The sequence below is a fragment of the Schistocerca serialis genome, chromosome 6, assembly GCF_023864345.2.
Source record: "Schistocerca serialis cubense isolate TAMUIC-IGC-003099 chromosome 6, iqSchSeri2.2, whole genome shotgun sequence".
NCBI classification, from domain to species: Eukaryota; Metazoa; Arthropoda; class Insecta; order Orthoptera; family Acrididae; genus Schistocerca; species Schistocerca serialis.
The window spans coordinates 172,913,972-172,929,540 of NC_064643.1; the positions used below are offsets into that span (position 1 = coordinate 172,913,972).

Below are 15,569 nucleotides of genomic sequence, written 5' to 3' on the forward strand. Positions count from 1 at the left end.
CATTATCCTGCTGAAACGTAGGGTTTCACAGGGATCGAATGAAGGGTAGAGGCACGGGTCATAACACATCTGAAATGTAACGTCCACTGTTCAAAGTGCCGTCAATGCGAACAAGAGGTGACCGAGACGTGTAACCAATGGCACCTCATACCATCACGCCGGGTGATACGCCAGTATGGCGATGACGAATACACGCTTCCAATGTGCGTTCACCGCAATGTTGCCAAACACGGATGCGACCATCATGATGCTGTAAACAGAACCTAGATTCTTTCGAAAAAAATGATGTTTTGCCATCGTGCACCCAGGTTCGTCGTTGAGTACATCATCGCAGGCGCTCCTGTGTGTGATGCAGCGTCAAGGTTCAAAAATGGTTCAAAATGGCTCTGAGCACTATGGGACTTAACATCTGTGGTCATCAGTCCCCGAGAAGTTAGAGGTACTTAAACCTATCTAACCTAAGGACATCACACACATCCATGCCCGAGGCAGGCTTCGAACCTGCGACCGTAGCAGCAGCGTCAAGGGTAGCCGCAGCCATGGTCTCCGAGCTGATAGTCTATGTTGCTGCAAACGTCGTCGATCTGTTCGTGCAGATGATTGTTGTCTTGCAAACGTCCCCATCTGTTGACTCGGGGATCGAGACGTGGTTGCACGATCCCTTACAACATGCGCTTAAGATGCCTGTCATCTCGACTGCTAGTGATACGAGGCCGTTGGGATCCAGCACGACGTGCGGTATTATCCTCATGAACCCACCGATTCCATATTCTGCTAACATTCATTGGATCTCGACCAACGCGAGCAGGAATGTCGCGATACGATAAACAGCAATCGCGATAGGCAACAATCCGACCTTTATCAAAGTCGGTTCAAAAAATGTGTGTGAAATCTTATGGGACTTAACTGCTAAGGTCATCAGTCCCTACGCTTACACACTACTTAACCTAAATTACCCTAAGGACGAACACACACACCCATGCCCGAGGGAGGACTCGAAGCTCCACCGGGACCAGCCGTTTATCAAAGTCGGAAACGTGATGGTAAGCATTTCTCCTCCTTACACGAGGCGTCACAGCAACATTTCACAAGGCAACACCGGTCAACTGCTGTTTGTGTATGAGAAATCGGTTGGTAACTTTCCTCATATCAGCACGTTGTAGGTGTTGCCATCGGCGCCAGCCTTGTGTGAATGCTCTGAAAAGCTAATCACTTATATATCACAGCATCTTCTTCCTGTCGGTTAAATTTCGCGTCTGTAGCACGTCATCTTCGTGGTGTAGCAATTTTAATGGCCAGTAGTGTAGTTAAAATTTAAAACAGTCGTGATCGCAATCTTGTTAAAATATTTTTTTTATTGGAGTGAGTGACCGGTTTCGACTCTATGAAAGAGTCACCTTCAGACTCCAGAGCGGTTGATGGACACTGCTGGATAAGTTACACGAGCGTCGAGGGTTGACGGAACTCATCTTGCAGTGTTCATGCACCGCTCTGGAGTCTGAAGATGACTCTTTCATAGAGTCGAAACCGGTCACTCGCTCCAATGAAAATATATTTTAACAAGTTTGCGATCAAGTCTGTTTTAAATTTTAGTTTTAATCATTCTGGTGCCCAAACTAACAGTAGATTTCTGTACAATGTGACAGTTACGTACAGTATACAACTGAAGCCCCAATACATGTTTTGAAAGACTTGAGTCTGCTTGACTGTGCCGACCTATGACTGCTGCCCTGTTGACCACAGATTTAGACTTGACCTAGACTTGGCGCTAGTGATGGGTACTAATAATAATAATGTCGTGTGGCTAGGGCCTCCCATCGGGTAGACCGTTCGCCTGGTGCAAGTCTTTCGTTTTGACACCACTTCGGCGACTTGCGTGTCGAAGGGGATGAAATGATGATGATTAGGACAACACAACATCCAGTCCCTGAGCGGAGAAAATCTCCGACCCAGCTGGGAATCGAACCTGGGCCCATAGGATTGAAAGTCTGTCACGTTGACCACTCAACTACCGGGAGCAGACAGTGATGGGTACTGGGTTTACCTGACTCTGACGACCTGTGACTACTTCCCACACAGTCAATTGGTGCCAATGATGGGTACTGAGTTTGCCTGACTGTGCCGACATGTGAATGGTGCCAGCAGTCACTTGGCGCTGGTGATGATACTGATTTTGTCTGACTGCTGCCCACAGGCACTTGGCGCTGGTGATGATACTGGTCCGCGCTGGTCTAGATTTGGAGGCGCCAGCGCTGCGCCGGCTGGCGCCACACGTGGTCAAGTTGGCAGCCCTGCCCTGGGCTGTGGAGTGCACGGCTGTCGCTGCCACGACACACTTCCTGCTGGGCCTGCCCTGGATGTGGGGCTTCCTCGTGGGGTGAGTTTGCCATATTCATATAGACCTAGCAGATATATATACATATATACTTAATTCGGCAGAGAATTCAATTACGAGGGTCAGTCTGAAAACCGTAAATTTGCAATAACAAATCAAAATTACGCCCCGTTATCCTTAACTTGGTAAGCGTGCTAAAAACAGCGTGCAGGATGGCCTGTAGGTGGCAGCATAGTGCAGATGCACACATACCGTCGCAGTATCAGTATAAAGATGGCCGCCCAACTTGCGTCTTGCACCAGGGAAGAACAGCGTTCTGTTATTCGGTTTTTGCGTAGTGAAGGTCTGAAACCAATTGAAATTCATCGACGAATGAAGGTTCAGTACGGTGATGCATATTTGTCACAGCAGGAAGTCTACAAATGGAGTAGGAAGTTAGCAAATGGTGTGGCTACAGTGGAAGATGCTCCTCGTCCAGGTCAGGCACAACGAGCTGTGATTCCACAGAACACTGCAGCAGTTGAAGTCATAGTGAAGGAAAACCGCCGGGTGACACTGAATGGCATTGCAAGATGTTTACAGATTAGTCATGGGTCAGCACAGGACAATGTGCATGACGTGCTCCAGTTTCACAAACTGTCTGCAAGATGAGTGCCACGGCAGCTGACTCCTGAAATGAGAGAACGACGCGTTGATGCTTGTGAAAAACTTCTTCGGCGCTTTGAACGAAGTGATGGCTTCCTTGCAAAAATCTTTACTGGAGACGAAAACTGGGTTCACTTCCACCAACCGGAAACGAAGAGAGCGAGCAAGGAATGGCGCCATTCCTCTTCACCAAAACCAAAGAAGTTTCGAACCATCAGCAGGGAAGGTTATGCTGACTCTGTTTTGGGACGAAAAAGGCGTCATTTTGGAGCATTACATGCCTAGAGGGACCACTGTCACCAGTACATTATACACAGATCTCCTAAAAAATCATCTGCAGCCTGCAATAGTATCAAATCGACGTGGATTGCTGTCAGCAGGTGTCCTTTTGCAACATGACAATGCAAGGCCCCACACTGCCCGTACAACAGTTGCAGCAATCACAGACCTGCATTTTGAGTGTCTTCCTTATCCACCATACTTACCAGACCTTGCCCCAAGTGATTTCCATTTGTTTGGACCACTCAAAGACGCACTGGGAGGAAAGAAGTTCCGTTCTGATGAAGAGGTACGCCACGCGGTGCATGAGTGGTTGCGCGGACTACCAAAATAATTTTTTTCTAAAGAAATTTATGCACTTTTTAAGCGCTGGAGGGCTTGTATTGAGCGTGGGGGAGATTATGTTGAAAAGTGATACAGCTTTGTACCACTTCTGCTAATGAATGATTTTAAAAAAATATTTAAGGTTTCATTTGACTCACTCTCGTATATACTCCATTCGGCAGAGAATTCAATTACATTAACTGTCGCAGTCTTCACCGTCACAGAACGCTGCATTATGCACTCTTCTAAGACAACGTGTTGTACCAATGAGACTACAGTTTTCAGGGAGTGTTTCGGTACTTTTGTCTTAAAGGTTTGTGTGTGTATGTCCACAGTGCCTAAAGGCCTGTTTACTCGACGTCGCGAGTTTGCGTATCGAAGTTTGGAATCTGCGCAGCGGCCACTGTACATGTGCTCAGCGCAGTTGCTCAAGCCGCTGTCGAAAAGAAATAGTTTCAGCTAGGGCTGTTGATTAATTATCGATAATTTTCCCAAAAAATTCGATTTGTACTTCGGTTTAAGTTTTCACAGATATGTAGGTATATCGATTTCGAAATGCCAATATCGAGTGCCGATATTTTTATTTTACGTTATACTTTTTCGCAATATTAGGTAAATATTTAAAATTGTTCTTTTGAAATTGCAATAGAACGTAATTTTACTTTCACTTTGTGAAATAATCTTACTACTTTTTGAGATTTCATCACTTCCAGTCTTTCTCTTTGACTGTGGGAAACAATTATAGATAGCACAAAGAAGTCCGATTACAGCGGGGGCTGGCGATGCGAATAGAATAAGATTAAAATATGAAGAGATAGCTCTGCGTTATTTCTTTACATTGGCATTCTTCAAAACGGTTGCTGAAAATGATGAACAAAATTCTAAATGACAAGACTGGTCTTTGTGGCCGGTTGTCCCATGTGATGGGAAATGCTGACGTAATCGGCGCCCGGCGCTATCATTAGAAACTGCAACGTTCATGACGCAATTTTGATATTACAGCTGTTAGGTCACTGGCGTTTGCAGAAATGATAAAACTGGAAGTCGAAGTGTTCTAGACAAATGCGATATGTGACGGAACCATACAACGGACCCATCGGACACCTTTTATTCTGCCACTTTACCATTGTTAGCAAAGTGGTTATCGCCAATCGTGAACGTGCATCATTCTCCTTTCAGTCCTTGCTCTAAGGGGGATAAGTAGACTACTAGCTTGTTGATGTATAGAATATCTAGTAATAAAACAATACTTAAGTACACAGCTGTAAAACTAGCAGTATTTTTACAATGTGCTGCCGAAATTTTTATAGGCCGATACGTCCTTATTTTTTCCTTCGACATATCGGTAAGGCGATACTTCTTTCAACGTATCGATACTTCTCCTCGCTTTACCGAAGACCGATAATGGTATTATTTTAAATATCGATATTCCGGATTCGCAATATTTTTGAAAATATCATCAGCCCTAGTTTCAGCTTGTTCCAAATTTGGTAGGCTTAAATTAAAATAATGGTAATGATATAAAAAAGAGGCTATATGGTTTCACTGCACTGAACTGTGCATATTTCCTACACAGCAAAATAGGAGAATGTATATTATTTCAACTCTATTAGTACTTCACTACTTTGCATTCAGTTCAGTATAGGACATAGTCGAAAGAGATTAGATGCAGTGTAAAAGACATTAATAACACACAACTGGTAACAACGCCTTCACATTCAACCACGCATTACTGCACTGCTATTCATACAGGCTTACTCAGTTACTAGGCGTAAATAATGAACGAGTGTAGATCTCCAATATCCCTTTAAAGTAGTAAATCTTCGAACTGTCTCAAGTACCTCGCTGGCACCGTTTTTCTTTAACATCTGACATTACGTTATTTGGGTCTGAAATACCACGCAAACGCACAACAGATTAAGAAATGAACTCTTTATCCTGAGGTCAACCGTCAGCGCTAGCGAAGTGTATGTCCACAAAACATTTCCCCGAAAACTTTTAACAAAGAAAACGCCTCAACGCATCCCCCTCATATGGCCTAGTCGATAGCTCGTCGAAAACTGAACACAGGTCACGCATGAACACAGGAAGAAGGTCTACCGAACTGTGAAAAAAGAAGCAAAAAAGAAACAGCGAACAGTGCAAGCTCCAGATGTGCGACAAAGAGCAACTTCCACGAATCCTACCGTCGTGGTTCTGTGGTTACGCTGTTGGACTACAGAATAAGAGACCAGTGCTCAAATCTCCCTCATGGCCCCTTCTTTTTTTTTTTTCTCTCACAAAATTATGAACTGGCCGTCCGGTCATTGAAGTGTCTGTTCGCTGTATTCAAATTTATGTCTGTGTCGTGGTGTCACGTCCGTTCGTAACAGCGAAGTGTAACAAAGGGACATTCAGACGTGCGACCTCCTATTCCTTCTCCCCACGTAAAGTTACGTTGTGCAAGACGCGACACTTGGCTGCGACTGCGACGCTGCCCCCTCCTCTTTCCCCACCCTGGCAGACGGCGACACGGCCGCAACACGACTGGAGTCGTCGCCGTTTCCCAAGCTCCGGTCGGCGGCGGCGGATTCAAATACATAAGAAAAATAAGAATTCCGATTTTCTTGCTGTAAAAAATACTGTATGTTAATGCAACAAAGTTACATCGGCTCCCAGAGTTAGTTTTTCGATACAGATTCTCCTTTTACTTTAAAAAATTGAAAAGTATCTTTTCCGGTTTTGCGTGTTTTTTTCGCTGTATATTACTTCTCAATCAATTGTGAGGAAAGTAAAAGGCACAAAAAATTGATGTTTGCGTATCTTACAGTTTCACATCACAGCTTGATAATGAGGTGTCTATTTTTCCGATATTCGCCACAGTTATCCCGATACTTAATTTACAAGTAACCTACTGCATAAAATTTGAATTGTGTACAGTGAAAAATGTGGTCGCTGGCTACTTTACGTATGGTTCACGTTAGGTCATACATCGTTGCCGATGAAAAGAAGCTAACATATCGAAATTATTTTTTAAGTTGAGATCAGATTGATATCGATCTCCGTTTCCGAGATTTGGGCTCATATATCTCAGGGAGCGTCGCGACTAGCCGCCAGTTCTGTCGACGCGCGACAAGAATCGTGTGGTCATCACACGATAGAGAATGCATTTGTTTTGTTTCGCTGACACATTTGGACCTAATGAAACCATTTTATGTCATATTCCTCCGGTATGAGTTACTAATATTTCTCCATATGCTCTTGACAATTTCATTTAAAATGCCACGAAACGTAGGTTTCTTAAAGCCAAGTGATCAAGCAGAACCCATTTTCTTGGTTTTGCTGAAGCATCTGAACCTGTTCCAAGCTTTCTTTCTCGTTTGTTTCTCTGATACGAGTCCCGAATATTCCTCCATCTGGTTTTGCACATTTCACCTAAAATTCCAATGAAAGATAAGTTTATTAACAATAAGCGCACCCTAGCTTCATTGCATTGTTTCAAGTTCTTGACAACAAGATAGGGTTACACCTTAATCATCTCTAGAATTTTGATTCTGAACGTCTACAGTATACACTGGCAGAAATGTGGAAGAAATAATGTCCATGCTTGTTCACAAAATTTCCCCAAATTATACTTGTCAGTTTCTCCCATGCAGAAACTTTTGGAACAAGCTTAAGGCAACTTTCATAGCCGACTGAATCTTTATTCCCATCGAAATGAACTTCCATATTCTTGTATTCTGACAGCATACATCGTTATGGATGACATCAACATTTAATCTTGCCAAGCTGCACTCAAAAGATGACTCCAGGATTTACAAAAGACGAATTTCAATTGTGAACTGTGTCAGACCAGAAGGGCCTTGTAAAACAGTAGTGCACTTTTGGCACAAGTTTTTTGAGCACCATCTTCTACCAATGAATTGAAGTGAATGTGACAAATAGCTTATTGCTGCATACTGTTTGCGCAATCTGTTGAGAAACGCCTTCCTCAAAAACGAACATCTATTGATTACAGAAAGCTGTACAACAATCTGGTGGTGGTTTTTCACAACTAGAAGGTATCATCAAGACACCAATCTACCGTTTACTTTCAAAGTGAAAGTATTGTAAAATGTAACTTTCTCGTTGTACTTTAGATTGTTCATTTTATAATGTATTTACCGTTTTCAATTTTTATCGTCACAAAAAAGAGTAATGCGAAAATTGACCTTCAAGTTCATTTTCATCATTCTAATCCTACATCTGCATGGATTATACTGATTTTCATAACAGGCCTGAAAAATTTGCATTAATGGGAAAATATTATATATTTCACTCACCTGCCAGTTTCAACTGTGCACCAATTTCTTCCCAAATTCTGTCTCTGAACATAGTGTCTCTATATTTAGGGTTCTTCAAATCGTAAAGGCAAGGCTGTTGCGAGACCAGCTCACAGAGCATCACATCCTGTGAGTGGCTCATTTCAGTTTTCCTTGACTGGCTCGACATCTTTCTCGCAGCCGTACGTCTTTGTGTCGTGCGACTTCCGTCGCAACACTGCTCACTGTTGCAGTGCTGCGACAGCTGCCGCAACAGTCGCGCGTCGCATCCCAAACTCGAACTGCGCATGCGCCAGCAGGCAACTTCTGACGTCACATAGCGACCCGTCGCAGTCGCTAGTGTGCGTCGCGTCTTGGACAACGTACCTTAACACGTTTAATGACTCTTGCGTTTTGTTTTGGAAGTTTTGACGCTTGAATTCCTTTGTTGTAACGTAATTCACATTATTCGTTATTTTCATTTCTCTGATTGGTCTATGCTTTCACTATTCGTCACATTTAGCTGCGAAGGTAATATATTCCTACCACATGACTCATATTCTATAAGTCTGCAGCTCGTGGTCTCGAGGTCGCGTTCTCGCTTCCCGAGCACAGGGTCCCGGGTTCGATTCCCGGCAGGGTCAGGTATTTTTACCTGCCTCGAGATGACTGGGTGTTTGTGTTGTCATCATTTCATCTTCATGAAAGTGGCGAGATTGGACTGAGCAAGGGTTGGGACTGTGTACGGGTGCTGATAGCCGCGCAGTTGAGCGCCCCACCAACCAAACATTATCATCATCATCATATTCCATAACCAATGCATAGTATGACAACTACCAAGACTAGAGAAGGATAAAAGACACGTGAATAATCGGACGGATAGTGCATACATCTGTGAAAAAAAAAAAAAAAAGAAATAGAACACGAAGGAGATTCGAACACAGTCCATCACCGTAACCACATAACCACTACGTCGTCGCGTTTGTGATTCGATGTTGCACATCTTAAGCTTTTCTTATTTTGCTTCTTTTTTCACAGTTCAGTTCTTCCTATTTTCATGCTTGATTGTGTTCAGTTTTTGACAGGATATCCACTGGGCCACTTTACCAATAAATCTGAAAGGGTTGCAATGGGATGTTTCTCTTGTATGTAATCAGGTCAAGACAGTCGAAGTTACATCAGCCGCAATGTTCTCAGGGAATGCTCGTCCTCGCAGATCAAATATCGAAAAGGTTAATTTGACATTAGGAAATAACAGGAGCATGCAATGGAAGAGTTGTAATGCCCAGATTCTATCAGATTGAAGACGCAAGTGAACAGCTACGAAATCCTGATCTCTGATTGGAATACAGTAAGGATAGGTTGCCACAAACGGTAGTGGCTCATTTATACAGAGTATCGTTTGCAATTTTCGTGCGGTGAGGCGGGGTGGGGGGTGGGGGGGTGGGGGTGGACACTCACTTCAAATTGCCACATATAGATTGGAAGAGTCATGCTATCAAAAGTAGTGCCAGGGACAGGCATTTGCGTGACATTGTTCTGAATGTCTTGTCCGATAAATTACTTTGAGCAGATAGTTAGAGAATGAGAGTATCTTAACCAACAGAACACAAGTAGCAAATATATGTAACAAGCATTTCTTAAGTGTAGGCGAAAAAACTGGTGAGAATAGTTCAAAAGGAAAAGCCAAGCAGTACATGGAAGAGTCAATTTTGAGAAATCCTAGTCAGATTAATTTTCATCTAACAAACTCTTGTGAAATAAGGAAAATGATTAAATCTTTGAAAAATAAATGTTCTGTTCTAATAGATGACATCTCTCGCAAAATATTAAAACAACGTGGAGCAGTTACAGCTGTTGTTCTGAGTCATATCTGTAATGCATCGCTAACTCAAGGTATTTCCCAGACAGGTTAAAATATTCCACCGTCAGGCCTCTCTACAAAAAAGGGTACACCACAGATGTCAATAATTACCGGCCAGTATCCTTGCTTACAGCATTTTCAAAAATCCTCAAGAAAGTAATGTGCCCAGGAGTAGTTAGCCATTTCAACAGTAATGGGATACTTAGTAAATCACAGTTTGGATTTCAAAAACGGTGTTACACTGAGACAGCAATATACAGTTTCACTGCCAACATAATAGAGTCTTTAAATAGTAATATTTCACGAATAGGAATTTTATGTAACTTATCCAAAGCGTTTTAATGTGTGAACAACGACATTACGTTACAGAAATTACAATATGGTATAAATGGAACAGCATATGAGTGGTTTAAGTCATATCTTCAGAACGGTAAGCAAAAAGGTTCTTTATATGGTTTAAGTGATTTAAGGAAGTTTCCCAGTTCATCTAACAGGGGTGAAATTACTTTAGGTGCTCTACAGGGCTCGATCATGGGTACCCTTCTGTGCTTGATATATATGAATGACCTCCCTTCTTATCAGAAACAAGAAGCTAAACTAACACTGTTTGCTGATGATACAAGAATAATTACTAATCCAATCAAAGAAAGTGCAATAAGAAATGATGAAGATAATGTCTTTGGAAAAGTTGTTGATTGGTTTTCTGCGAGTGGGCTTGTTCTGAACTTTGAAAAAACACAGTACATCCAATTTTATACTGCAGGGAGTACAGTTCCTTCAATAAGTATAACACGTCAACAGAAGTCAGTATCCAGTGTAGAGCATACTATGGTAAGTTTTTGGACGTACATGTAGATAATAATCTTAATTGGGAAATTCATATTTTGGATCTCCTAAAGCGACTAGGTTCAGTGACTTTTGCAATCAGAATAATTGCTAATTTTGAGGATATAGAAATTAGCAAGCTAACATACTTTGCATACTTTCACTCTCTAATGTCATAAGGAATTATATTTTTTGGGTAACTCAACACTTAGGCAAAAAGTATTCACTGCTCAAAAGAAAGTGGTTAGAATACTGTGGGGGGCTCATAGTCGCACATCTTGCAGGCATCTGTTTAAAAGGTTAGGAATTCTTGTAACAGCCTCACAGTACATTCACTCAGTAATGAAACTGGTTCTCTACAACGTTAACCAGTTTAAAAACAACAGTGACGTTCATGATAATAATATCAGAAGAAAGAAAGACTTACATTGTCGTTTACTTACCTATCTCTGGCAAAAAAGGGGTAAAATATGCTGCTGTAAAACTTCTCAATAAATTACCAGATGAAATAAAATGTCTGACAGACAGCAGTAATAGCTCTAAAAATAAATTGAAATCATATCTCCTTGACAACTCCTTCTATACCATAGATGAATTCTTGAATAGGAATAAGTAAATATTTAGGTATAAATTATGCATTTTGTGCCATTTGAGGGAATGAGGCAGGCAATAAAAATTTTAAGCTTTTTAAAAAGTCCTTTGACTGAGGTGTGCATTTCGTGTGCACTTGACATGTTCCATATCATAACGGTTACCGTGTGATTGATCAGTCGAACACGTAACTAACTAACCAATACGTGAATGTTAACGTCTTACACCTCCTAGCAACAAACATACCTGAACTTATCAAGTTAGTTTACGTTTAGGAAGGCATCTGTGATCAAAAAAGTGTGATAGCAACTGCGACTACGAGCTTTACAAGGAATATTAAGAAAGGTAGGAAGACATTTTTGCTTAGCAAGATTGACAGGACACAAATTGCAGAGTAGCCGAGTAGTCAGCAGCAAATATTCAGTGAAGAGGAAGAAGATGTGGAGCACAAATGAAAAGAATTAAAATCATGCTCCAATATGCCTTAGACAAGTATATTCCTAGCAAGGCCTTAAGGAATGGGAAAAACTCACCGTGGTTTCATTGTCGTGTTGGAAAACTGCGCCGTAAAGGAAGAGTCCTGCATCACAAGTCGAAATCTAGCTGAGAAACAAAAGCAGAACGAAGTGAAAATGGGCGTAAGGAGAGCAATGAGAGAAAAGTTCAATGACTTTGAAAGCAAAATTTTGTCAACCAATCTGAGTAAAAACCCTAGGAGGTTTGGATCGTATGTAAAAATCAGTAAGTGGGTCAGAATCACTCTATTCATTCGGTCGGAGACCATACTGGCACCGGAACGGAAGATAACAGTGCGAAGGCCGAAATAATGAATTCGGTCTTCCGAAACTGTTTCACAGTCCTTTTAATAATCGCACGAACGTCGAAATGGCAGATACTGAGATAACCGACCGCGGAACAGAAAAGCAGCTACAGTCGCTTAGTAGTGGAAAGGCACCAGGACCAGATGAGATACCTGTAAGATTTGTTACTGTGTGAGATCCATAGCGCTGTAGACAATGACGATCTGGTTTATGCGGTGTTCCTTGACTTCAAGAAGGCATTTCACACCACCCCGCACTGCCGCTTAGTGAAAAAAAAATGTACGAACTTATCGAGTATCGGACCAGATCTGTCACTATATTCGGGACTTCCTTGCAAGCAGAAATCAGTACGTCGCTCTTAATGAAACAACATCTACAGATGTGAAGGTATTTTCTGGAGCACCCACAAGAAGTGTGATAGGACCTTTATTGTATATAATGTGTTTAAATGATCTAATAGAAAGCGTCAGAAGTTCCGTGCTAGAAGACGGTATCGATTTGCAGAATGACCTGCTAAAGATTGGATGGTGCAGGCTCTGACTCTTGACCCAGAACGTTAATAAATGCCACATACTGTACGTACGTAGGTAAAGAATCCAACCACTGGACAACTACACTGTTGATGAGAAACAACTCGAAGCAGTATCATTCGTAAAATATCTAGGAGTAACTATCCAGAGCGACCTTAAGTAGAATGACTACACAAAACAAGTAGTAGGAAAAGCAGATACCAGATTGAGATTCACAGGAAGAATCGTAAGGAAACGTAACTCATCCACGAAGGCAGTGGTCTATAAGGCGCTTATTCGAGCGATTCTTGAGTATTGTTCATCAGCATACTATGATTACGAGGTGGGCTGATAGAAGAGATGGAGAAGATCCAACGAAGAGCGGCGAGTTTAGTCACGGGCCGTTTAGTCGGCACGACAGCGTTACGGAGGTGCTCAACGATTTCCACTGGCAGAAGTTACACAAGAGAGGGGTTGCGGATATCGGAGATGTTTACTATTGAAATTTCGAGAGAGCGCTACCCAGGAAGAGTGGGGAAATATACTACTTCCTGCCACATACATCTTGCGTAATGACGACGAGGAGAAAATTCGAGAAATTAGAGTCAATACAGAGCCTTACCGACAGTCACTCTTCTCGGGCGCCATTCGCGAGTGGAATGAGGTAGCGGGTAGGGGGTATCAGTTAGTGATTCTAGAGGTACACTCCGCTGCACACCGTTAGCTGACTTACGGTGTTTGCTGTAGATGTAGAACTGATTACAATACTTTTTCGCTGAATTAATCATTTTCTTCTTATATGCAAATGTGTATAACTGTTCAGTGAAAGGAAAAGATCGTGTAAAAAGTGCAGGAAAAAGTCTCAAGAGTTTGTGACTTCAAATCTGAATTTCACCAACATGAATCAAAATAATTTAAGAAAATGTATAACATAGCTATTTACCTGATCCACTGATCTCGTACACTACCCTCCATAAGTCTGGAAACATCTAGTAGTTATAGACAATGGAAAGGAAATAAAGTATAAAAATGCATTTTGTTGCTTTCCAAATGTTTATGAAGCTCAAATAATACACAGAAAGCTGCAACAATTAAATTTTCGATTCCTCAAAATAGTCCCCTTTGCTTTCACTGCCTTGCCCACTCTCGGCATGCGCTGCGTCAGTTTTGCCAAGGTTTCAGTTGGAGTTAATCTCCATTCTTGCTGCAGGACCTCCCACAATTGTGACCCACTCATGATTTCCCGTTTTCGGATCCTCCTGTCCAATTCATTCCACAGCCCGCTCGATTGGGTTGCAATCAACGGAATGTCTTTCAATATTTTACGAACCTCTAGAGACTTCACATAGTTCTGACACAAGCGAGACGTATGTTTCGGGTCGTTGTCTTCCTGCAAGACAAACCCTTTCCCAATCAGACGCAAACCAGATGTCTTAGCATGTCGCTGGAGAATGGCATGAAAATCCTTTTGGTTCATTTTTCCATCTATTTTCACCAAATATCCGACTTTATTCCCTCCAAAGGATCCCCATACCATCACAGAACCTTCATGCTTTGCAGTTGGAATTACGGACTGAGGATTCAAGTGTTCATGGGGTAAACGGCGTACAAATTGACGGCGTTTACTTCCAAATATTTCGAACGTGGATTCATCAGTGAATAAGACTTTCCCAACCCTCCGCTGTCCAATGTTGGTGTGTCTTAGCCCACTGAAGCCTTTTCTTCTTGTTAACAGGGCGCAACAGTGATTTCCTTGTTGCTGCGTAACATCGGAGATTGTTGTCTACCAGGCGTCGTCCTACTGTTGACTCACTCACCGGCGTGTCCCTTGTTGCGTTTAATTCAACAGTCAATTCACGGACAGTTTTTAATCTGTTGCGTTTACTGGTCACTACCAAATACTTCTCCTGGCGTTCTGATATTTTCGTGCCGCCCGCTGTGACTAGCGGTTCTAAGCGCTTCAGTCCGGAACCGCGCGGCTGCTACGGTCGCAGGTTCGAATCCTGCTTCGGGCGTGGATGCGTGTGGTGTTTTCTATAGGTTAATTGGGTTTAAGTAGTCCTAAGTTTTAGGGGACTGATGACCTCAGATGTTAAGTCCCGTAGTGCTCAGAGCCATTTGAACCATTTGTTATTTTCCTGGGTGCTCCAGAGCGAGGACCATCTCCATAGGAGCCTGTTTCTCGATGCCGGTGTATGGTTTAGACAACTCCGGTGATGGAAATCATCAGTTTCTTTGCTATTTGTCGGACACTACTGCCTTCTTGGAGCAAAGTGATTATCATTACCCGTGATTCATAAGGAATCCGGCACTTTGGAGCCATTTTCAGTTACTTTCGCGGCGTGTTATACCTTTATGCAAACGCAGCTACAAGTGAACAGAAATGTAAACAACGTACCTCTACATAGTCACGCGGTGTACTCGCGCCACCTGGCGTGTTTAATAGAACTGCTTGGGCAGCTAACTTCGGTTGACGTCAAACGTAGCAATACTAGTATCTTCCAATATGTAGGTATATGTACAATAATTAAGTGTGCAATACTGTACGTGTCATTGCTATTCCGTGCTCTAACCAATAACTCACACAGATCACTTCCATCATGCTCCGTTGTAATACGCAGCATGGTGTTTCCTAACTTATGGAGGGTGGTGTACATGTCACTGTCAGATAGTTTCTGTTACGACAGAATCACTAGCATGATGATTCTAACTTTATCTCACACTGTGCTGCACATTCCTCCGTTGTTTGGCGCAAATAATACTTGTCATTGTAATTAGAAATTCAGACATGAATCCACTTTAAACTGACATAGTCTCCTTGGGCCATAGACTAAAGCAAACCAGATGAAGGCTTCAGTGCCTAACAAGGAAGAACACAGGAGAAGGAGCTAATGAACCAAGTACCAACATGCCGAAGCCATATTTCACCGTCTACTAGGTTTCTTTTTTAAATTCCATTGATGGGAAAATAGAGGATGTTTCTCATCTAAAATATTTAGGAGAAACCATTCAGGAAAATGGTCTGGTAAATGTTAGACACAAAATGGAAGCAGCCTTTAGTCTATCTATCTATCTATCTGTATCCGAATCCCGCTC

At 42.3% G+C, this 15,569-nt stretch overlaps 1 protein-coding gene across 1 annotated transcript in view; it reads left to right on the plus strand.

The window, feature by feature from the left end:
* Positions 1 to 15,569, plus strand: part of LOC126484724 (sodium/hydrogen exchanger 9B2-like) — a 119,672-nt gene that overhangs the window by 57,394 nt on the left and 46,709 nt on the right. The window contains exon 5 of the mRNA XM_050108318.1: positions 2,195 to 2,377. Coding sequence (XP_049964275.1) covers positions 2,195 to 2,377 — 183 coding nt within the window. The remainder of the gene's footprint in view (positions 1 to 2,194; positions 2,378 to 15,569) is intronic.